General features: G+C 41.5%; 1 protein-coding gene across 1 annotated transcript in view; it reads left to right on the top strand.

Annotated features, from left to right (window-relative positions):
* Window positions 1-6062: 6062 nt before the first annotated feature.
* CNTNAP2 (contactin associated protein like 2) overlaps window positions 6063-24661 on the top strand; it is a 2081195-nt gene continuing 2062596 nt past the window's right edge. Inside the window, exon 1 of the mRNA XM_030203705.1 lies at window positions 6063-6143. Within this exon, the coding sequence (XP_030059565.1) occupies window positions 6095-6143 (49 nt within the window). The 5' untranslated portion in view covers window positions 6063-6094. The remainder of the gene's footprint in view (window positions 6144-24661) is intronic.

Genomic DNA, 24661 nt, shown 5'->3' with positions numbered 1-24661 from the left:
CACCTCCTGTCCACTATCCAACCCTTCGGACTGCATAATCGAAGGCTGTGTTTGTAGCGTTGGATGTCACAAGCAAACCCTCTGATGCACTTCCCTGAGCTGCACCTTCTGAACTTGAACAGGGTCTTCCCTGTTCTTGATCATGGGCTGGGCTCCCCTTCACCTACCCAGTGCATTCCACTCTTCCAGATACTGCTTTTGGCTGACAATAACTCCCCCTCAGATCAGCCTTAGGTTATTATGGCCTTTCCGAGACACCCCTTCTCCTCATAGGTCCCAGAGGGGATATAGCCAATCAAAGACCTCAAGTAAACCCCAGTACCAACTTTTATTAACTCTTAATTCCTCCGCTATAGTTATTCAACAACCAGAAACATGTTCCTCTGCAATTTATTCAGGAACCCACCCTCTTGGGCTGGATCCTTTACCACCTAGAACCTTTCCCTCAGTAACTCTGTAGAGTTCTCTTATGATCTTTAGTAATCCCCATTATAAAGGGGGATTACAAAGGTAATACATTTTTTATTAGCTTTTGAAGACAATGGTGTTCATTTTCAAAGCAGATGGACATCTTAAAATGCCTAAAAAAAAAAAAAGCCCATCTGCTAGATATGTCCAAATCCTGATGTTGGAAAGACAGAATGTGGATATTTCACACTGCAGTTTGTCCAAATATCAAGGGGGAGTGTTGTGGGTGGGACTAAGGAGGGCCCAAAGGTAGGATGTCCAACAAAGATAATCAAATGTTTTTTTTTTGTACCCTGTGCTTTCCCACTCATGGCATGCAATGGAGAGTTAAGTGACTTGCCCAGAGTCACAAGGCACTGCCTGTGGTGAGAATTGAACTGAGTTTGTCAGGACCAAAGTCCACCACCCTAACCACTAGGCCACTCCTCCATGTAGAAGGAGAAGGCTGTTTTTATCTAGGCTTGTTTCAGTCATGTCCAAGTTACAAAAAAGGTGCTCTAATTGAACATCTGACAACTGGCAGGATTAAGGCATGACCCCTCCTTAATCCCCCAGTGGTTGCTATCCCCTTCTCTCTCTCTCCTGAAAGTGAAACTGGAAAGGAAAACCAGGCTCTGTGTCAGCAGCAGGTATTATAGCAAGCAGCTATTTTAAAAGAAAGCAGTAAAGAGGTCAGAGAAGTAACCTAATGGTTAATAGCAGACTGTGAACCAAAAGGGGCAGGTTCAAGGCCCACTTCAATTCTTTTGTTTTTTTTAATAATTCTAAGTTTTTCAGACACAGAAAAGTATCTACTATACTATCAACACCTGCAAGCCTGAAGGCTATTGAAGTGTTGTTAATGCAGAAACAGTAGGCATTTTTTAGGAAAAAGAGTTATCAGGGGGTTCAACCTGTGACCCTTGGTTTACAGTCCACTGCACTAACTAGTGGGCTATGCCTCTATCCTGTGGGGATGTTTGTGTAGCCATATTTTTAAAAATGATGCCAGCAGATGTTCATGCCCCTGTTTTTTGTTGTTGTTATTGTTCAAAAGTTGGACATTTCATTTTGGAAAATGGCTATTGATTTTGAACATTTTCAGTGCAAAAACATCAATCTCACAGCCATAATTGAACAGGAAATCTACGCATTTTTATGGTTGTGAGATGGCCATTTTTTTTTTTAATTTTTTTGAATGTTATGAGCAAAAAAACATGTTTGTTCGTTTTTTTGGACTTAGACTTTCAGAAAGTGACAAAGCTGTATAATTTTATGGGTTATAATGTGATATGAAACCCAGCTCATTGTTTAGTCCTGACTGGTGGGCATCAAAATATTTCATTATTGTAACTTCAAAAGTTTTACAATCCTGGATGGTTTTACATTTTTCTTTTAGTATTCTCACTATAAAGTCATGAATGCAGTGCTCTGGTGTTGCAAAATGCTGTTTTACAGAAGTGCTGGTTAACATTGTAGTGTTTAATGGGTGCCTCTGTAGGTTCAGTCTTCTTGTAAGTATCTGTCCTGTCTCTCCAATTAAGCTTCCTTCTTCACATTGAATAATATAGCCTACATTTGAAGAAGTGTTTTTCCCATGTGAGCTACCATGGGGTCCTGTGATATGTGTTGACACAGTTTGCAGTTTGGTATATTGCAGGGACGTGTGCCATTCTCTTTTTCCATTTCTATTGTGAGTTTGCTTTTCACTAATTTTTGCTTCAGATTAGGTGGTTATCGGAAGGCCAGCACCAGTGGGGCTGAGAATATTTCTTTCAGTAATTCATCCTTCTGGAGTAGTGGCTGTAGAAGTATGATTTTTCTCAGTTTATCTAGCTCTGGATTGCATGTCACTGCAATTAGCACCTAATTTATCAGTTAAGTTGCACTTGCAGCTGGCTTTATTCTAGAACCTGCACATACAATTTTCTGTTCTAAATGCAAAAATGAAGTATCTTGAATACAAATAACCAAATTTGACCCACTATAATGGCAAAATATATGTGAAGGTAAAGCATGTTATCTTAAAATGGGAAGGAAATAGTCTCAAAGAGCTCCAGACCAGCCGGTCTATAGAGCTGAAAGCGATCAATAAGATCTGCTCCTCATCACTGGCTGAAAAAACCTTCCCTAATTCAACAAAAAATCATTGTAGAACAAAATCTTCAGTACTAACGATTAAACTTCAAATCAAACAAAATGTGCAAAACTCAGATACACGCTTACTTAGGGTGTCAAATACTTGATTGCTGTCAAAACATATTGTCCATCTATGATATAGTCAAAAACACATTCAACTCAAAAGCTCCTGGGTTAATTACTTAGCTTGGATAAAAGTCGTCTATCCTGAAGTCATATTCTCAACTCTAAACAATCCCCTAGACTGGCATTGGCCAGCGTTTTGCTTCAGCTCAGATGAGCAATGCTGCTTCAGGGTCCAGATAGTTGGGGAAAAAGACAATGTCTCAGCTTAGAAGTGCTGTCTGACGACAGCAAAAATGGTCACACATGGGGACATTTTTACTAAATTGTGGAATGTTTTTGCACTTATCATTTTAGCAGTAAAAATGAATGTACAGTAAGTCAAAGACTGGTGTGGTAATTGTTGGGATGTGACCAGCATGTCTTCTGCAGTTGCCACATTCTTTGCTACTCATTTTTTTTAACCTCCTTCTCTTTCCTTCACATTTAGGGGTACATTCTATAAATGCCGCCTAAAAAATCTGAACTGACCCCCCCACACACACACACACATACACAAACACACACATAAACAGTATTCTATAAGCTATGCCTAAAGTTTGGTGTGATTTATAGAATATACGTTCTATACATTATTTAAAAAATTGGGGTGCAGATATAGGAGGGTCATAGACGTTTCAGGGTGGTACAGGGCATAGCTTTGAGTTACATGTGTAATTACAGAGTAATGGTGCTCTGTGTGTAAATTTAGGCATGGGTATTTGCACAAAGATATATTTATTTTTAGCTTGGACACAACAGACGCCAATGTGTGCTTTCACTGGGCATTTTTAATTTTTTATTAGCAAGGACGCTTTAAATTTAGATGCAGGAAACAGATGTCAGTGCTTCTGCTTCCAAAAGCAATCAAAACTGGCAGATTTTGCAGAAAGAAGCATGAGAGAAGCATGAGAATCATGAGAAATCCTTTCTTCCAACACCCTAATACCTGCTCTGACCTGGTGTTATTTTTTGCAGCAGCAATGCAATTTTGTCTCGGGTGTTCTTTTCTGAGCATTGGGGAGGAATGCAAAATGACCTCATCAACATGAGCTTGACTACATTTGCATGCTATCTGTGCTAGTGCCTGGCACACAAATTGTTTCCTATGCTAGACCCCTCTGAACATTCTACGCAGGTAGATGAGGGCACTAGTGCAACGCTAATGTCTCTAGTGCCCACATTTACTTTTGATCATTGGGGCCAAAAACTCTTGTTCTAAAAGGCAGTTATTTTCTGTTCCTTGGCTGCTGGAGAGATAGAGCATCCAGCGACCTCAATTAAGTGTTAATTAAGGTGTGGGGAAGTAGAATAGTTGCATAGGTTACTGAGTCAGCTTCAAAGAGCCTGTTTTAAAAAAGGCCCCTCAGATTCAAAACTATATAAAGAGGAAAGTTCAGAAAGAGGAAAGGTCCCACTGAACTTTCCTTGTGCGTAGGAGATAGAGTGCGTCTGTTTAGTTGTCCTGGAAGGTGATGTGATATCAGATGCTGGCTTACATCTGATTAGGCCCAAACTTCCAGTCCCAGTTCAGATGTTTTTGGGACCGGAACTTCGGGCCCAATCAGCTACAAGCCTCTCTATATTTATTGCACTCAAGGGGTGAACTAATGCAGGTGCCTATTATAGAGTTGCCCTTTATCCTCCTAATCCTTTTTTTTTTATTATTAGCAAGAGAAACACACGAGTAAAACATGGTACAGAGACCCTAAGTGAGAAAAATGTAGAATGGCACAAAATGCAATTATTAGAAACACAGGAAACTACCACAGAGTATAAGCAACCTAACACAAACTTAGTCTATTATGTACAGCCAGTATTAAACAAGTCACTCGTAGCAATCTCTCTCGTTCTTTTGCTTTGAAGAAGAAAAAGAAAACAAACACAACCCCTCTTAACCCCCCCCCCCCCAATCCTATAGAGTGCACCCATTAGTCACCCAACCTTTGGTTCAGAAATGGAAATTAAGTTCCAAAATGAGAGGAAACAGCAGTAAGGTGTCTAAATGCACATAGGTGCTATTCTATATCTTGACGCCTAAGTAATCTAACTAGGGCTGGTTTTAGACATGCGGGGGCCCAGGGTAGAAATTAAGGAGGGGGCTCCTGATCCCCCCCTCCTCCCTCACCCTGATCTCCCAACCTGCCATTGCTACAATGCAGTCCAGGCATCGCTTACCATTCTCCCCACCACGGTCTGTCTCTCTCCCTTCCCCTCACCTTCCCAGTCTTCTTTAAAATGTATTTCCCTTCTCAGATGGGCCCCGACGTGGCAGCCATCCTCACAAACTTGCCTGCAGCTTCCCTAAAACATTTCTTTGCTGCGATCCACCCAGGCAGAAACAGGAAGTTGCATCAGAGGGGATGGATCGCAGCAGAGGAAGAGCTTCGGGGCAGCCACGGGCAGCTTGTGAGGATAGCTGCTGCTTTGGGACCTGTGAAGGGAAATCGATATTTAAAGAAGATTAGGAAGGTGAGGGGAATGGAGGAGGAGATGGACTGTGCTGTGCAAAAGCAGAATAGATGCCTGGACTGTGGGGGCCCTTGGAGCTGTGGGGCTCAGGGCAGTTGCCCTGTTTGCCCCATCCCCATGCCGGTCCTGGATCTAACGCAAAACTGTAAAAAGGGTGTTTACATGAGAAGGGCATGTGTTTTCTGACTGTTTAAGTGTGTGTTCTTGAATACTGTGAAGTGCTTAACTGCTGCATTTAGGCTCGCCCATTTACACCTGCCATAGAGCAAGCATAAATGGTCACACCTAAATGCTGACTTATGCTATTATTCTATAATGGATTAAGCACCCAAATTTCCTGTGATAAAATTCTAGTCTAGTGCCCTTTTTTAGCTCCCAGTGTGACGTATCCAAAATCAGAAGAAGCTGAGGTGGGATCTGAAATAAATTTCCTTCGTTCTCAGCTTACTGCTCTAACCGCTAGGCTACTCCTCCAGTCCATCTACCCCCTTGTGAGAGTGCACTGATTAAGGGCAAAGATTTACAATGCTAAAATTAAGATGACATCTCTCTAAAGTAGAGCATGGAAATAGAATGAGAATGGCATATGCTTGCTGAAAATTTCTTTCATCATCACGACAGAATTGTCTGTCATTTACAGTTTTCTCAATAAGTCCATTCCAGACCTATAGACAAATCTCATATGACTCTTGACATCTACTTTATCTCAATATGAAAGACAGGTGTGTGTCCAGTATTTGGAGTCCTGAATAGTGGTCTTTTAATGATACAGCATTTGTTATTATTTTTTACAATTGTACTGAACCTTTAATGCAATTAATTACCACAGTACTTGATTTCTCAATTTGTCTTATTCTTTCATTCTCTTTCAGAAAAATGTGATGAACAGCTGGTCTCTGGACTACCACATTCATCCTTCAGCAGTTCCTCAATTATGTCTGGTATCTATGCCCCGGGCTATGCTAAGCTAAACAAGAGAGGAGGTAAGATGTTCCTGTCTGGAAATGATGCAAATTGACTACTCAGAAACATGACCATAAGGAAAATGTATTCATTCTTATTTGCTGTGCCAGATATTTGTCAGATTATGGCCCCTGAATTATTTTTTCTCAATTTAAAATCAATAATATTATTACAACAGAACAATCTATAGTGTTTAGAAAACGTTTGTGAACCCCATGTATAATCATAAGAATTACAATTTTTTACCATAATACCCTTGTTTAACCGAAACCAGTCTTTTCTAGGGATGTGCATTTGTTAGTACAAATTTGGTTCATTAAGGTGCCTTGAAAAAAAAATAGTGCATGCAAAACCAATTTAATGCACATTAACCTACAAATTAATGTGGGTACAATCAAATTTTATGAATTAGAAAGTTCTAATGTGGAATAGAAAAATAATTATCAACATGAATGGGTACTATGAGTCAAATAATTAATGAAAATTGGGAAAACAACATTTTTTTGGAACACATTTGTGCACATCCTTGAAAAATTTAAAATTAAACAAGTACTTTTTCTTGAGACTCAATAATGTGCAAAATAGGAACAATTGGGTCTTCAAAGCGTTACACATTTACCAGTGGCTAAAAAAAATGTATAACCCTTAAGCTGCTAATTCTAGAACAGTGTGCCTATATATAGACACCCAGAGGGAACCTGTGCGGCACCTATTCTATGAAGAAAAAGTAGGCCTCTTTATTACAGAATATTAGCGCGACGGGTGAAATACACACCTATAATTTAGGCGTAAGCATTGAAGCCAGAAATTAAGGCAGTGAAAGTGGTTACATACATACACTTATGTATGTAGCCATCTATGTTTGTAATTTGTTTGATATATGCATACATAAGTCTTTGCCTCCATTTTTCAAAAATGTGTTGATGCCCTGATATGCAAGGTTGACAACTGCTGTGGCTTAAGTACTACTAGCCAATCCCTGGGACAGGAAAACCATAGAAGGAGGAATGTGCATTGGACCCTCAGTGTCTACATTCAAAGCAGCTCATCCTTACTCTTAAGTTTTCAACCAGAGGTATGCCCAATGGAGAGAGATCTAATATGGCCTGTTTCACAAAAAGCCCCAGTGGCTCTTGAACTTGCCACCCAATGGATCCAAAGCCACACCTCAAGCCATTTGCCATGCCTCCAATAGGTAGACAAAAAGGTGTCAGGGAATGTCTGATGCCCCACCGCAGCCAGCAATAACTACTGAGCAAATCTAAAATAAATAAAATAGAACTTAGGTTGGTCACTACAGCACCTGACACAAGTGTGAGGTATATGGAAGCTGTTACCAGGTGGATGCCTGCCTCCAGCTTCGTCCGGTCTCTGCATGCTGTTTGCCGATTCTTCAGTGCTTCATTTGTTCCACCTGGGCACTGTTGCAGTCCCCGTGTGGGGATCACCTTGCTGGACCTATTTGTGTCACCCATCACCCCTCTTGGCCCGCCTGGACTTCTGCCGCCCATCTTTGCCTCCCGTACCTTTCCCTTCTTACCTCGTTCTCCTGCCCTAACTACTGAAATGTAACTGTAATGTATTTATTTTAATTAGTTCATTGTAAGCCGCCTTGGGGCTGCAAAACTGCGGAAAAAGGCGGGGTATAAATGACCTGAAATAAATAAATAAAGAGCCCCCTCTTTTCTGCCCGGAGCGCTGCCTGCCCTTGCCCTGCATCCTTCTCAGTCTCAGCTTGGCATTCAAAATGGCTGCCGAGAGTTGAAGCGGCCTCGCGAGACTTCAACTCTCGGTGGCCATTTTGAATCCAGATCTGAGACCGAGAAGGATGCAGGGCAAGGTAGTGCTCCGGGCAGGAAAGAGGGGGCTCTTTCCTGGCCCAAAGAGGTCACTAGACCACCAGGGCAGTAGATAGTAAGTATGGGGAGGGGAATATGTGACAAGGGGGAGGGGAATATGTGACCCGGGGGAAGGGTGAGAGCGTAAAAGGGTGGGGCGAGGATGCGAAAGGGACGTGGTGTGGGCGGAGCAGGGGTGGGGCAGGGGGCATGACAGTTGTCCTCTTTTTCAGAGGTCAAAATATGGTAACCCTAGATATGGAACCTGTGAACCTCACCCCAGCTTCTAAGGCAGGTAGTGACAAATGGGTGTCTCCCCATAGTTACATAGTTTCAGCATTAAAACAATAAATACATCAATAGGATTAAAAAGTGTGTTTCAAACTCCACTGCTGTCCCTAGTGTTTCTGCTGACAAGTGCCTGTGCTCAATATTGCCCAGAAGCCAGGACATGCAAAAAGGACTTCTTTGTTAGCAGAAACATAAGGCAGAACAGGTCTCATGTCATCTCCCTACCAAAAGGGGAAGGGTAAGTTCCAAGGTCTCTGCTTATCTGGAGACACTGGCAAATGGGAACTCCAGCTGGCTCATGGCATCCAAGGTTCAGCTGCCTGCTACTGGGGGGGGGGGGGGGGGCGGAAGAATGGGGAGCAACCTACCTCCACTTTAGCAACATTTATGGTTGAAAATGGTGTGGGTCACTATCATAAAAAAAGTATATCCTTAAAACATATAAATGTCCACAACTAAAACGTCTAAAGCGCCTTATAAACATGTGCATCTCAGGACTTTGAAGTCTTCACATCTGACAAACTTTCCATGGCATCCAAAAAAAATTCACCTAGTAGGAAGGTCAGCTTCAGTAATGCAGAGGTTGAGCTTCTAATGAAGAAGACAGTGGCACACCATGACAATCTATTTGCTCCAAAAGACTAAAAATTCTGTGCTTATACCAAGCTAAATGTGGTCTACCATGCAAATCAAGATGTGGAGGACTGCAAAAGGAAATGGAGGCAGCTGAAGAGGGATCTGAAGCGCAAGACTGGAGACAGCCTGCCGGGTACACAGGCTCCTTCCCAGGAACATCATCCATGGCCTGGGAAACTAGGGTATCTCTGACAGGCTGGGGAGTCAGGTAAGGTTTGGGGAATTAAGATGTGCTGACTACTCTTTCTATTTAACCCTCTCTCCATCAAGCTTAGGCAGTGTTGGGACAGGGGATGATAGGAAAACCATCTGTACTAAAGGTTATCAGATAGGTGTGCGGAGAGGGAAGAAGTCATACCAGACTACAAGCAGAAAAACTGGTTATCAGGGCCCATATCCTAATAATTCAGCATAAAGTAATGGTTAGTGCCTAGGTCTAGGAGCACTCAGATATCCAGTTCAAGTCCTGCTGTGTCTGTCATTTTTAGATGACTTCTTTGCTCCCCTTCTGCCTTGGTCATCATCATTCAGTTGCTATTTCTGCTTTTGAGGCATCTGTGGCCCTCTCACTGTGCCCTCTAGAACATTCTCACTATCCTTTCTCCTTTACCCAGTTGGGTGTCTGGCATTCTGGCTTCTGAGGTACAAAGTACACCAAATATCTTTTCTCCTGCACTGTGGGATGTGGAAACATACATTGTGGGGTGGCATGACAATGGCTGTCCTCATCACTTGCGGTATATGAGTGCACATGGAGGGATATGTTCAGGAAAAGTGCAACAGACTGACAGGTTAGCCAGTGCAACAGACACATTTCTTCTACTGTGCAGGTGAGAATTCTGACTCCGAGGGAGAAGCCAGAACCAGCAGCCAGCATAGGTGCTTCAGTAGGAGGGTGAGTCAGTTGCAGAGGGTCACAGAAGGTCACTATGGCAGCTCAACAGGATGCAGAGGAAACCAGACAGGAGCCGCCTGCAGGGGAAAAAGAGCAGAAACAGTTATTAATGGAACCTACCCCTCCCCCTCCCCCATGCACAGATTTGCCTCCTGTAGAGGCTGAGGAGCAAGATACATGTTGAGGCCCCCTTTTACCGCAGCGTGTAAAAGGCTGTCTTTGCTTCCCAATAAGAAATAGCCATACGGTAAGTGAACCACTTGCCACGTGGCCATTTGGGGGGGGGGGAGAACTTACCGCCACCCACTGAGGTGCTGGTAAGGGCTTCCACACTAACCCAGCAGTAACCGAGCTGCCCGATTATCGCTGTGTAAGTACCACTGCTAAAATAATAGAAAATATTTTTGTAATTATGGAAATGGTATGTGCTGGGGTTGGGAATTACTGCCGGGGCTCCTGCAGTAGCCCTGCACTGGTTCTGGACTGGTGCACGGCAAGCCTGTTGCCACATAGCAATGCTTTACTAAAAGGGCCTCATAATTGCCTAATGTGGTGTTAACACAGGACCACTTACCACCTCCTAAAAAAGAGGAACTAAGTGCTTCCATGCTATGCATCAATCTGAATGTTAATGCACGACCTGCAATAGAAAATAGTGGGAACACCCACAATAGGTGCTGTGTTAAAAGATGCAGCTTCCACGTGGTCAAATCCCACGTTAAGCCACGGTAACTAAACATTTTGCTACGGTTTAGTGAAAGGGCCCCTGTGTTTTTTGTTTGTAGGTTTTTTTCTTTTGTGTGTGTGTGTGTGTGTTTTTTTTTACAGAGGGCTCACATTTTCATTTCATTTGTTTTCTATATATTGCAATCAAAATGTACTCTAACTGTCCAATGTGGTTTACAGTTATAAAACCACATAGAAGAGAATAGATTTTTAAAAACGGCTGGAACAGAAGATTGACTAGGACACACACTGAGTGTTCTCTGTGATGTTTGCTTTATGAAACAAAGGAACAAGGAACATAATACTGACACCTAACTTTTGATTACTTTATATTTCTTTCTTTGATTGCCAGCAAGCAAGATTGACATTTTCTTTAGTGTAGGCTATTATTTCAAAAACACTTAGAAGTGTGCATGGTCTGAGAATGTGGGAGTCCATTCCACAAAGTGAAGTGATCTCAATGGTCTTATTTTGACACAGTTACATTACCTGTAAACTCCATTTGAACATTACTGTCACATGGATGACTGTGAATAGCATTTATAATAATTTAAGTAACTTAGGAAAGGTGGAATTGGTTTCTTCTCTATCATTCATTCAATTCAGAAAGGATTTTATATTACACTTGATACTAGCAATATTAAGACCAGAGCAAAATATCTGATTGATATGTAAGTGCCGCAAGTCTTCTGAAAAACACATGTACAAATGAAAAGAAAATAAAGAATTAATGGTATATGGTAGGGTTGTGCATTTGTTTGAGACAATATGGGAAATGTCAATGTTCCTATCCCCCTCCCCCTCCGGAAGAGCAGGGGTCCTTCCAACAAGAACCAGCCACCCCCCAAGTTACCTTTATAATCATTCCTCTCCCACAAGGGATTATAAAGGTAAGCATGGGGGCTACAAGGAGTGGGATTGTGTGTGTGTGCCCTTCTCTTGGGGAAGGGGTTGGGAGGAAAGGGGATCGGAATTGGGAAGGTTTCCAATGCTCTTTGGGGGGGAGGCAAGATGGAGGTAGCATCAGAATGGGGGGGGGGGTCAATGCTCTTTGGGTATAGGAATGGGGAGATTTCCAAAGCTGTTTGGGGGGTGGGAGGGAGGTGGTATCAGAACAGCGGAGGGAGAGAACCTGATCAGATACTCTTACATGCGTTCCAGCCAATATTTATCCGTGGTCCATATAAGTGTCTTGTGTAGATGCCCTACTTTATAAATCCTGGCACAAACTCTTGAACAGTCATCCTTGAATATTCAATGCCAGTGCCCAGACTTGCCTGACATTGAATATCGGGGCCTAATTCTGCCTGCGGCACTGACCTCTGCCAATTGAATATTGACCGGAAGGTGTTTTGCATACATTGCATACTTTGTATCTCATTACTATGTAGCTTGAGGTAACCCAAATAACACTGTTTTACAGCAGCAACATCTTCAGTACTGCTCTTTATTATGTATAAAGGTGTGAATGATGAAGGTTATCACCTTAACTACCCCCTTCCCCCCTTGAATTGTTATTTAAAATAGAACAATCATATATGAGAGATCACTCATAGCAGCCCACTCAAATAGGTATATATTCTGTTGGAATGTAATTGTATTTTTACATGCATTGCCTGTCACCTATTATTTCTCTGTGATTACTCTGTGACCTCTGATGTGAATTACTTAGAGAGGTCACACAGCTATGTAACTTCCTGTGGGGGTTAGACACAGCAGATGCAGCAGACACAGCACATGAAGCACATGGAGCACATGGAGCTCATGATCTCTCCTAACCTGAGAGGATCTATGGTGGTGTGAGCATCCATTACCATCTAAGCACATGGAAGGAGCTGATAATACAAATGTATAGTAATATGTATATATAAGCCTGTCTGATTATAATCTAACTACAAACTGTGAGTAAACAGATGTTTTGTTACTTCAACTTTAAAGTGACTCAGCAGTGAATTATTCTGGGGTGAATGAGAGAGAGATGAAGAAAGAAATTAACATTTCTAAAGCTGAAGCTGTGTGTACTAAAATCTGCTAATTATTTACTACAAATAATCCAACAAAAGGGTTATGGGCCCAGGGCTCAGGAATTGAAAAAGAAGAGAAATATTACCAGGCAGAAAAAAAGGCCACATTTTTCTCTTAAGTTTTAAAGGAAAGATTCAGTCTGTCTCTCTCTCCCCCCACACAGCAGACAGAAGGCTAAGAAAATGGCTGAGGGAAGAAATTCACCATTGTTCTATTCTCTCAAGGTGCCTAAATTAACTGAGTTTAATTATCAGCAGTGGGAATTAAGATTCATATGTCTCCTTCGAGCAAAAAGATTAGATATATGCTTAGACCAAGACAGAACAGCTGAAAATATGGCTGAATGGGACAGTGCAAACTATTATGTGAAGTGCATGCTTTTGGAAGCTCTCTCAGAGAAACAAGCCATATTAGTGGAGGGAAAAGATACACCAAAGGACATTTTATATAAACTGAGAACTATGTATGCAACTACATATGCAAAGCAGCAACCAATTTGGTTGGCAGAGTTGAATGAAACCAAATTAAGGGATAAAAGTAAATGTAATGATCACATTATGTATCTTATGTCTTCATTTCAAAAGTTAGAACTTTCTGGAATTCCCATGTGTGATGCATTGAAAAGAGCATTTCTTTTTACCTCACTATCAAAGAAGTTTGATGTTTTTAGGTCTGTAAATGAGGCCATTGAAGGGCAATCTTTTGAACAGGCAACATCAAAACTAAGGCAGGAATGCATAATAAATGATTCTGAGGAGATGTGTTCTCAAAGCAAGTCAGAGAGAAATGAAACAAATTTCTTGGCAAAGAACAGAGGAAGGCGGAGCTATGGGAAAACTCCACCCAAGGGCAAGCTGATTTGCTACTCATGTGGAAAGGAGGGACATGTATCTAAATGGTGTAAGGAAACACAAAACACTCCCTCTAGCTCACCTAAGCCAATGGAACTAAAGAATTTTCAAACCAGGAAATGTATGAAGGACAAAGATAAACACAAGGGCTTTCTAATGGCAGAAAAATCTTTGACTATGGTAAATAATATTCAAATGAAAGTACTTGGATTTTGGATTCGGGGAGCACATGCCATTTAACCAATTGTAAGGATTTCTTTCAGGAAATGTGTCCAGTGGAAGGTATTCTTAAAACTGCAAACGCAGGGACTGCTAAGATCCAAGCAAAAGGTATTGGATTCTTAAAATGCAAAGTGTCTAATGAAGTTAAAGAAATTCCTGTAAGTGATGTCTTGTATATTCCCCAAGCAGTTTGCAATATGCTTAGTGTATCTACATTAGATAAGAAGGGATTTGCGATTCATTTTGAAAACAGTAAGTGCAAATCTCTAAAATGATGAAGTGTATGCTGAAGCTTTTATGCATAATGATGTTTATAAGCTGAACATTTCAGGTGAAGCCTCACATATGGCGCAAGTAAGGAAGAATGATGGTAAATGTAGTCTGGAAATCTGGCACCGCCGCCTGGGACATCGTGATTCTAAGGTGATCCAGGATCTTTACAGTAAGCAACTGGCCACCGGCATTCAGATAAGTGCAGATGCTGGTAAAATGGAGAAATGCATAGACTGTGTTACTCAAAAAGGTGTAAGACCCTCATTTCCTGCATACACAGGAAATAGGAGTAATAAAGTGCTGGACTTAATACACAGTGACTTATGTGGACCGTTTAATATCCCATCATTGGGAAATAACAGATTTGTGCTAATATTCTTGGATGATTTCTCTAGATATTGTGTGGCCTATTTGCTGAAAGAAAAAAGTCAAGTCACAGACATGCTGAAGAAATACGTAGCCGTGGTGAGCAATAAATTTGAAAGAAAACCAAAGGTTCTTCAGACCGACAATGGTGGTGAGTTCACTTCACAAAGCATGCACACATTTCTAGAACAAGAAGGCATTCAACATATCACAACAGTAGCTTATACACCAGAGCAAAATTCTGTTGCAGAGAGAAAGTTTAGGTCACTTGTGGAAATGACCAGATGTATGCTGTCAGATAGCAATCTCCCTAAAAGACTATGGGGGGAAGCCATTCTCACAGCAGTGTACCTACAAAACAGAATGCCAACTAAAGGCGCTGAGCGCACACCACATGAGACATGGCATGGTAGGAAGCCAAACCTGTCACACATAAGAACATTTGGAAGTACAGCATATGCTCATATACCAAAGCAAAGAAGGCATAAGCTGGATTCCACAACAGAAAGGGGCATTTTAGTTGGCTATGCTCCAGGACACAAAGGATATAGAATTTTGAATCTGAAAACTGGCATTGTTGGCATAAGACATGTTACATATTTTGATGAAAACAAAAGGGTTGATAAAGGCTGGATTATCCCAGATGAGCCTTATCATCCAGAATATGAAACTAGAACCATAATAGACATGCCAGTGTATATAAATGCCATACCAAGGCAGATGTCTGAAAGCAACTCATCTGTATCTAACGAGGAACAGGCAGAGGAAACAGACACAGAAAGGATCATTGAAGAAGACAGTACAGTTGGAGAAGGGGAATCAATTGGAGAAGGACTCTCAGATTTAGAGGATGCGGAAAGGTCAGACCAACCTGTTGTCAGACGCTCATCCAGGGAAAACAAAGGTGTTCCACCCCCAAGACTGTCTTACCTAACAAAGTCAGCAGAAGCTCAAGAGCCCTTAACATGGGATGAGATTGAGAAAATGCCAGCAGAAGAAGCTGCTGAATGGCATAAAGCTGCACAAGAAGAAATTGATGCATTGGATAAAAATAATACTTGGATTCTTACAAAATTACCTCCTGGCAAGAAAGCTATAGGATGCAAATGGGTATTCAAGTTAAAAAGGAATGCACAAGGAAAAGTGGAAAGGTATAAAGCCAGATTAGTGGCAAAGGGATATCTTCAAAAATATGGAGAAGATTTTGATGAAGTGTTTGCACCTGTAGTGAAACACACGACAATCAGAACACTTCTGAGCATTGCAGTCTCAAAAGGCATGCAAGTCAACCACATTGATGTGAAAACAGCATTTCTTCACGGAGATATAACTGAAGACTTGTACATGGAACAGCCAACAGGTTTCATAAATACAAAACAAAGACAGCTAGTGTGTAAATTAAACAAAGGTCTTTATGGATTAAAGCAAAGTGCAAAATGTTGGAATGATAAATTGCATGAAATATTGACAAATTTAGGATTTAAGCAAGGTGAAGCAGATAAATGCTTGTACACTAGGTGCAGAAATGGACAATATGCGTACATTTTAGCTTTTGTTGATGATCTGCTCATTGCAAGCAAAAGTGAGCAAGAGTACAAGGACATTGTAAAGTGTTTAAACCTCAATGTTGAGATAAAAGAACTTGGTAATGTGTCATACTATCTTGGTATAGAAATTGAGAAACAAAATGATGGTTCTTATCTTCTAAGCCAGAAGCAGAAAATAAATGAGCTTATTGAAAGTTTAGGTATGCAAGATGCCCAAGTTGTAAGCACTCCCATGATCACTGATTTTCTGAAGGATGAAACAGTAAGAGAACCTTTACCAGATAACATCCAATATAGATCAGCCATAGGTAAGCTTTTATATCTAGCTACCACATACAGGGCTGATATAGCAAATGCAGTAGGAATTTTGAGCAGAAGGGTCAGCTCACCTACCAAATCAGATTGGACTGCAGTTAAAAGGATGGTAAGGTATTTAAAGGGTACCATTGATTGTAAATTAAAGGTTTCAGCCAATAGTAATCCAAAACTAATATGTTACTGTGATTCAGATTGGGCAGGGGATCATTCTAATTATAAATCCACAAGTGGATATGTGTTTATGTATGGAAATGTACAAATTTCATGGGCCAGTCATAAACAAAGTATTGTGAGTCTGTCTTCTACAGAAGCTGAATACGTGGCCGTATCGGAAGCGTGCAGAGAACTGATGTGGATTGAAAAACTTTTGCTGGATTTCGGAATAGCTGAAAAGAGACCAATCCAGATAATGGAAGATAATCAGAGCTGCATCCGACTGTCACAGAATGACAAGGTTCAGTCACGCACCAAGCACATCGCAACGAAATACCACAACGTGCGAGAGTTGGCGAAAGAAGGGGTCATCAGTCTACACTATTGTCACACCAGTGAGATGACAGCTGACATCATGACCAAACCGTTACCCAGAGAACATTTTGTGAATCTGCGTATAAAGCTTGGACTTTGTATGAATAAATAATTGCATGACAGTTATGCATGAGAAGGGGTTTGTTGGAATGTAATTGTATTTTTACATGCATTGCCTGTCACCTATTATTTCTCTGTGATTACTCTGTGACCTCTGATGTGAATTACTTAGAGAGGTCACACAGCTATGTAACTTCCTGTGGGGGTTAGACACAGCAGATGCAGCAGACACAGCACATGAAGCACATGGAGCACATGGAGCTCATGATCTCTCCTAACCTGAGAGGATCTATGGTGGTGTGAGCATCCATTACCATCTAAGCACATGGAAGGAGCTGATAATACAAATGTATAGTAATATGTATATATAAGCCTGTCTGATTATAATCTAACTACAAACTGTGAGTAAACAGATGTTTTGTTACTTCAACTTTAAAGTGACTCAGCAGTGAATTATTCTGGGGTGAATGAGAGAGAGATGAAGAAAGAAATTAACATTTCTAAAGCTGAAGCTGTGTGTACTAAAATCTGCTAATTATTTACTACAAATAATCCAACATATTCACCATAAAAATAATCATTAATCTTTGATATAAAGATTCCCTCTGAAATTATTCAAACTGTGCTATGCTATAGATGTTTTTTATTCCACAATATTTCCTAGTAGGATTCAGCGTGGATTACAAATAAAGGCGTCCTTTTATAAAGACATGCTAAAAAGTGGCCTATATTACTTTTAGCATGTGATTTTCCAGCACACTCAGGCCACCTCTTAGCACAATTGCCAAAAAGCTGAATTTATAATTACGGCAATAATGGCCATGCGCTAAGTCCAAAATTAATGCTTGACCATTAACTGTGTGAGCCCTTACCACCTCCTATTTACTTGGCAGTAAGAGCTCACGCGCTAACCCCACAGTAATTGGGTAGCACATGGCAATGTGGCCACACTGCCAATTGCCACTGGGAATGCCCCCTGTGCAAGTGCCAACTTCAGAACTACCGCCAGGCTCCTCCACTACCCTGGCAGAAGGATCGATTTGGCACATGCGACCGGCACGGCAGCCCTACCATGCCTTTGGAAAAGGACCCCAAGAGAAGCTACCAGAAACAGAGGCATTACTTAGTAATAACAAATAAATCGTGCATTAATCTATATCAGTATTAAGAAACATATATTTTCAGATTTTTACGAAAAGATAAAGAAGAACAGGATCTCCTAATATGAATCGGTAGCATATTCCAGTTTTTGGCACCTAAAAAAAAATTCCAAATATATATTTTTAATTTAACCCGTTTAAAATTAGGAAATGTTAGTGTCAACATTGGAATAACTTGGGGAAAACTGCCAGAAGTCAGTGAAGACAGTCATACAAATTGGAATTGAAACATCCAGGCTGGGATGTCCCAAGTTCTGCCAGCACTTTAGAACAGAATCTGCCAAAGCAGAGCTCATTCTAAAAGAACCTGGTGAAATGAACATTAATCTTCCAGCTACCTGTGCCAGTAGCATCCATTCCATAATCATAAAATCTGAAATATGAACCGCTCAACATGGCACATAAACATTTATGTACTGACTCATACATGTTTATGTTATGAAATAGCAACATCAAGGTTTATTTGCCTGAACATAAAGTTTATCTCAGCCATTTTAGAAATAAAAACATGTATTTTTCCCAAAGCTGTCACAGAGCCCAGTATACCACTTTGGTTTTGCTTTCAAGCACTTATCTCTCTCTCAACGGCTCAATAGTGCCCCCAATAATTAGGTACTTTGTATGCGCATCTCATTATTATGTTTCCCATGGTAACCTAATCTAGTGTTTGTTACATTAATATAATGCACATTATTGCCATTTAACATGTTAAAGGGCAAATAGCATGCATTATTGCTCTGACATGTACATCTGCACATCATACATACATACAAAATTAACTGTATTAGCATTATGCATGTATTTTATAAATATGCACATGTGTGCTTATATATATATATATATATATATATATATATATATATATATATATATATATATATATATATATACAATGAATGTGGCTATATTCCTATGATACTGTGAGTGAGGGTTGAGGGTAGACCTCCAAATAACACAGCCAGCCAAAGTTGGGGAAATAAGGTAAATGCTCTATTCACTAAGCTTGAGGCCTGCTGATTCACATAGAAACATATAAGGGCCGTTTGGCCCATCTAGTCTGTCCATCCTCAGTAACCGCTAACTCCTACTTTTCCCAAGAGGTCCCGTGCCATCTTAAACTATGACAAAGTCCACTGGGAGGCCGTTCCACACATCCACCACCCTTTCCGTGAAAGAGTCAGGAATAAAAAGGTAAAGTCTCTTTAATTTGGAGGGAAAAAAATCTTGATAAGGCCTGAACACAGTCCATGGCCTGTGACTGCCATGTCCCAAACACTCTCTGGGTCAGCCCTGAGAATCAGGTTCACAAGTATATCATTAGCTCCCCATCAGAGAAAGAATACATTTTAAAGTCCACACTCTGATTCATAAGATCATATATGGAGAATCCCCTAACTACAAGAATAACCTCATCGACCTCCCAACCAGAAATAGATCATTGTCTTCTCGTACTTACCTCAATTTACACCTTCCCAACTGCAAAGGTATTAAATACAAGACCTCCTATGCATCCATTTTCTCCTTTTTGAGCAGCCAACTTTGGAACGCCCTGCCAAGATCCATCCGAACAATCAACGACCATCTACTGTTCAGAAAAATGTTGAAGACTCATCTCTTCAAGAAAGCTTACCCCAATGACCCAACTTAACTTTTTAAGCCCACCCACATGATCCCTGCCCCAACAATTATTATACCTTTGACCATGTCTCACAATCTCCTTATCCTCATTCCTCAATCTCTTCCTCTCCATCCTTCCTACTCCTTACCCCTCCCAATCTCTTCTCCTTTTGCTCATCCTATCTTTGTCTACCTCTCCAGTCTCAATTTACATATCCTCAAAATTCCACTACTACGTTTAATACAACTTGTAACATTCTCCTTCCAGACTTTGTAATTCTATTTACTATGTAAGCCGCATTGAACCTGCTATGTGTGGGAAAGCGCGGGGTACAAATGTAATTAATAATAGTAATAATAATAAAAGATTGGCTTACCTCAGCCAGGTCATAGTAGCTAGACATATGAAGTGAAGGTGCAAGCTGGAGATCACTTCTTCCATCCCTGGGCCCCTCTAACCACACTCTGGCTCTGCCTTTTATAGTTCCTGGTTCCTGTCCCTTCGGCTCTACCTATCTCATCTCACTTTTATTCTGGGTGGGACTAAGGGTTTTAAGACAGCTCAAAGTACCTGAGGGATCATTCTTAAGGGTGAGGTGCAGTGTTCTATATACCCCCTCATAGATCCCTATAATAATTTTATAAAAGCACATAGCTGCATCTGTTGCATGTAGACAGTGGCATACCTAGGGTAGTTGACACCCGGGGCTGGTCATTTTTTAACACCCCCCTCCAAAATCCAGTACTAGGCATACCGATAATACAAAACACCAAAACACTCAGGACCTATACAGCAGTTCTACCATACCATAAGCAGTAATTTCTACGAGTCACACAAGGAAAAGGAAAGCACCTTAAACACTACAGTGAGCACTAGAACATCAATTCACCAATTGTAAAATGAAACCAGACAGAATAATACAGATTGTCGATCCTGCACAGTCAATGGCAACTGAAAGTCATGTCTTTTTCACAAACACAGATACACCCTAATCCACTATAGAATAAGTAATCATAAACTTTCTATTTAGACAAAAATTAAACTGAACCCCTAAGTTGCCCGACTCTGCATACAATGCAACACCACAGAAACAGAAAATGGCCCTTAGTACTGTGCAAAATATAAAGACAGCAGATGTAAATTTGAAAAAAACTAACAAATACCAGTCACCACTTTACAAATTAACAAATAGAAATAAAACAAATACTATCATTTTATTGGACTAATACATTTAGCTTTCAGAGGCCAAAACCTTCTTCCTCAGGTCAATAAAGATGGCTAATTTTGGGTGGGCTTGAGCCCAAGGTGGGTGGGCATGGAATTTACCCCGCCCTGCCCCCCCCCCCCTGGTTTGCTCTTGCTCCTTTCTCCACCCCTCCCTGCCCACAAACCCCAAATATTAAATACTTGAGCTGGCGGGGATCCCCAAACCCTGCCAGCTGAAGATTTCATTCTCCTCCTCAAGCAGCCAGCACACTTCCAAACGGCAGCCAGCAGCACTTGCCTCACACTGATGCTGCTGTCCAGGCTGTGCATGCTCAGTGCTTTTGCATGTGTGAAAACTGAGCATGTGCAGAAGGGCCGGTCTCAGCGCCAGCTCACTGCAAGTGCTGCTGGCTGACATTTGGAAGAGCGCTGGCTGCCCAAGGAGGGAAAATTTTCAGCTGGTAAGGTTTGAGGATCCCCACCAGTCACAGCAAGATTGTTACAATTTTGGGTGGGCCTGAGTCCAAAGTGGGTGGGCCCTTGCCCACCCAGGCACACCTGTGGCTACGCCACCTTTTGGTTTTGGCCAAATGTGGAAAAAGTTGTTTTGGTTGGCCTCTAGTAATGCCTTAGCATAAATTCCATCTCTTGAGAATTTCTGTGCTTATTCTAGGTAGAAGCAGTGCTTTTTTTGTGCTTCTGAGTCCGACGCTGGCTGGCAGGCAGTGAAGGAGGACGGCTGGGGGACTAAGAATCGCTGGATATGGGAGAGGTGAGGGCAGGGTAGAGACGGAGAATCACTGCACGTCGATGGGAAGGAAGGGGAGAGGCGGAGAATCACTGGAAATCATGGGAGGGGAGGGCAGGGTTGAGATAATTGCTGGACATCGATGGGATGGGAGGGAGGGCAGGGGAGAGAGAATTGCTGACATGGGATGGGAGGGAAGGGCAGGAGAGAGAGAATTGCTGGACATGGGATGGGAGGGAAGGGCAGGGGAGAGATAATTGCTGGACATCGATGGGAGGGCAGGGGAGAGAGGAGGGCAGGGAAGAGAGAATTGTTGGACATGGATGGGAGGGCAGGGGAGAGAGGAGGGCAGGGAAGAGAGAATTGCTGGACATGGATGGGAGGGGAGGGCAGGGAAGAGAGAATTGCTGGACATCAATGGGATGGGAGGGAAGGGCAGGGGAGAGAGAATTGTTGGACATTGATGGGAGGGCAGGGATGAGATAATTGCTGGACATGGAGGGGAGAGAGGAGAATCGCTGGATGGGGAGGGGAGGACCGGGATGAGACAATTGCTGGACATGGAGGAGAGGGCAGGGAAGAGAGAATTGCTGGACATGGAGGGGAGAGAGGAGAATCGCTGGACGAGGAGGGGAGGGCAGGGAAGAAAGAATTGCTGGACATGGAGGGGAGAGAGGAGAATCGCTGGACGGGGAGGGGAGGACAGGGATGAGAGAATTGCTGGACATGGAGGGGAGAGAGGAGAATCGCTGGACAGGGAGGGGAGGACAGGGAAGAGAGAATTGCTGGACATGGATGAGAGGGGAGAAAGGAGAAATGCTAGAAATGGATGGAGAGGCGAGCAGGAGATAGAGGAAAATTGCTGGACATGGGTGGATGGAGGAGTTGGCTAGGAGAGAGGAGAAATGCTGACTTGGATGGAGGAGAGGGGAGAGAGAATTATTGTTTTATATGGATACAGAGGAGGGAAGAGAGATGAGAAATGCTGGACATGGATGGAGGGGAAGGGAGAAGAGAAGTGCTGGACATGAATGGAGGGGAGGAAAAAAAAAAGAAGATGCACATGGATGGAGATGAGGGAAAGGGAAGAGGAGAAAAACTGCACATGGATTGAGAAAATAGGCAAAAGCTGGATCCACGTTATACCTCCTCCAGTCAATTCCATGGAGGAGGACCCAGCTTTTACTTATGGATGCAGGGCAACAAAAGAAGAAGAAAGGAGGAAAGTAAAGAAATAAATGGAAAGGAAGCCCTGGAAACGGAGTTAAGAGAACAGATAGAGAGCAGCAGAATCAGAGACTGGGACCAATATGGATAGAAAAACAAAGTCGCCAGACAACAAAGGTAGAAAAAATCATTTTATTTTCATTTTAGTGTTTGGAATTTGTCTTGTTTTGCACTGGGTATACTGGAGCTGTAACAGCTTACAGAAATTATTTATAATGAAAAAAATCACATTATTTTTTCTCCTATACTAGTATAATATTTTCAATGATGTATGTTTATATGCGCCATGGCTGGTATAAGGGATGTGGCTAATGTGGGTGTGGCTATAATAGGGGTGGCGTCATATGTGGTGACCCCGCCCATAATGAGTACTGGCACCTTTTTTTCTACAAAAAAAAAGCACTGGGTAGAAGTATGTACCAGTGTATATACTGTGGGCAATTTCATAAACACCTCCTTCAAAATGTGATTTCACTACAAAAAGTCTTAACATTTTTCAAATGTTTTCCTAGACTAATTTTCAAAGAAGGAGTATGCACAGATTTTAATTTTGAAAATACAGCACATTTAACGCAGATAAGTGCATATGCATACTTGTTAACCTGTGCCCATTTATTAATCAATCCCAATAAATAAATACACTAAATGACCCCATAACAAATTAGGCAAGGAAACAGATTATTTTCTCAGTATACTAGTGTATACAGAGTGTAGGTTTATTTATACTCGGATGTTGCAGAAGATGTCGTTAGGTACTTGAGCATAGTTAGAAATTTCTTTAATTTAGAGCTGAAGATGAGAATATAAGGAAGAGTGCTTTCTCAGGGCTGCTACCTTAGGAGTAAATCATGCCAGAGAACAGCTAAAATGAGGGACCACCATAGCTTCTCTGGCTAATGCCTCTCATCCATCAAGGGGAAGCTTGTCCTGGCAGCCACTGTAATAGTTCCATCTCTACAGCACAACACATAAACAATACAAGACAAAATAAAACTGAAGTTAAATAGAAAAGGACATGCTGGATTAGTTTAAAAAATGCTTACCTGAAGGGTCATTCTTGCAAAAAGGAGATAGTAAAAAAAACTAACAATTGGTTAAAATTAAGAAATCACTCTAGGCCATATACTCAGTGTTTATTCAGTAATAGGAGTTTGTAAGAGGGAATTCTAAATAGCTTAAAGTCAAGATGTTGAATAACTTTCTGTGTTAGAAATTGTTCCAGTTATATTACTGATTTAAAAAATATTCTTGTGAATATGAAATTCATATTGCGCCGGATTCAGTAAATGGTGCTGAAAAGTAGGCGCCAGGAAAAATTCACGCTCAGCACTATTCTATAAAGGGCAATCCAGGCTGAGTGCTCTTTACAGACAGCACTTAGCATGCATTCCAGTGCCCAGCTTTGCTCATGAAGACTTACACAGGCTGAAACCTGGTGTAAATCCCGGCACGCAACTTGGACGTGCAGCCCGCAAACTCTATAATACTGGACGTACTTCTTTGGAACGTCCCTGACTTGCTAATGTCCCTTCCATAGCCCCACCCCTTTTGAGTTATGTGCGACAGAATCTGAGCATGTACAAATCTAAATTAGAGCCAATGTTAATTAATTTATTTGTGCACAGGTCTCACAATTTTGGGCTTGTTTAACATGTTTTAACGTGATATTTTCCTTTGCGCTACACCCAGACTTATGATATTTATGCTTATTGCATTTTCAATATGAAGTCTAAATCCAATTTTTGGATGTCTAAATCTAGTAGTGAACCAGAACAACATCCAACGTTTTGCTTTGAAAATTGCCATTTGCTAGATTTGTTTCTATATAGTTGGACTGATATTCAAAGCAATTTAAGTGAGCAGGAGCCTCTCTTGCCTGCGTAAATCACTTCCCATCACCTAAGTGGGGATATTCAGTGATGCTGAATATCCCCACAGACTGCCCAACCAAAATGTGGGCAGATCAGAGGCAGCACAGGGCGTGGCAGTGGGGAGGAGCTCAA

This window comes from Microcaecilia unicolor, chromosome 1 (assembly GCF_901765095.1).
Source record: "Microcaecilia unicolor chromosome 1, aMicUni1.1, whole genome shotgun sequence".
Classification (NCBI taxonomy): Eukaryota; Metazoa; Chordata; class Amphibia; order Gymnophiona; family Siphonopidae; genus Microcaecilia; species Microcaecilia unicolor.
This window is presented reverse-complemented; position numbering and strand designations above follow the sequence as displayed.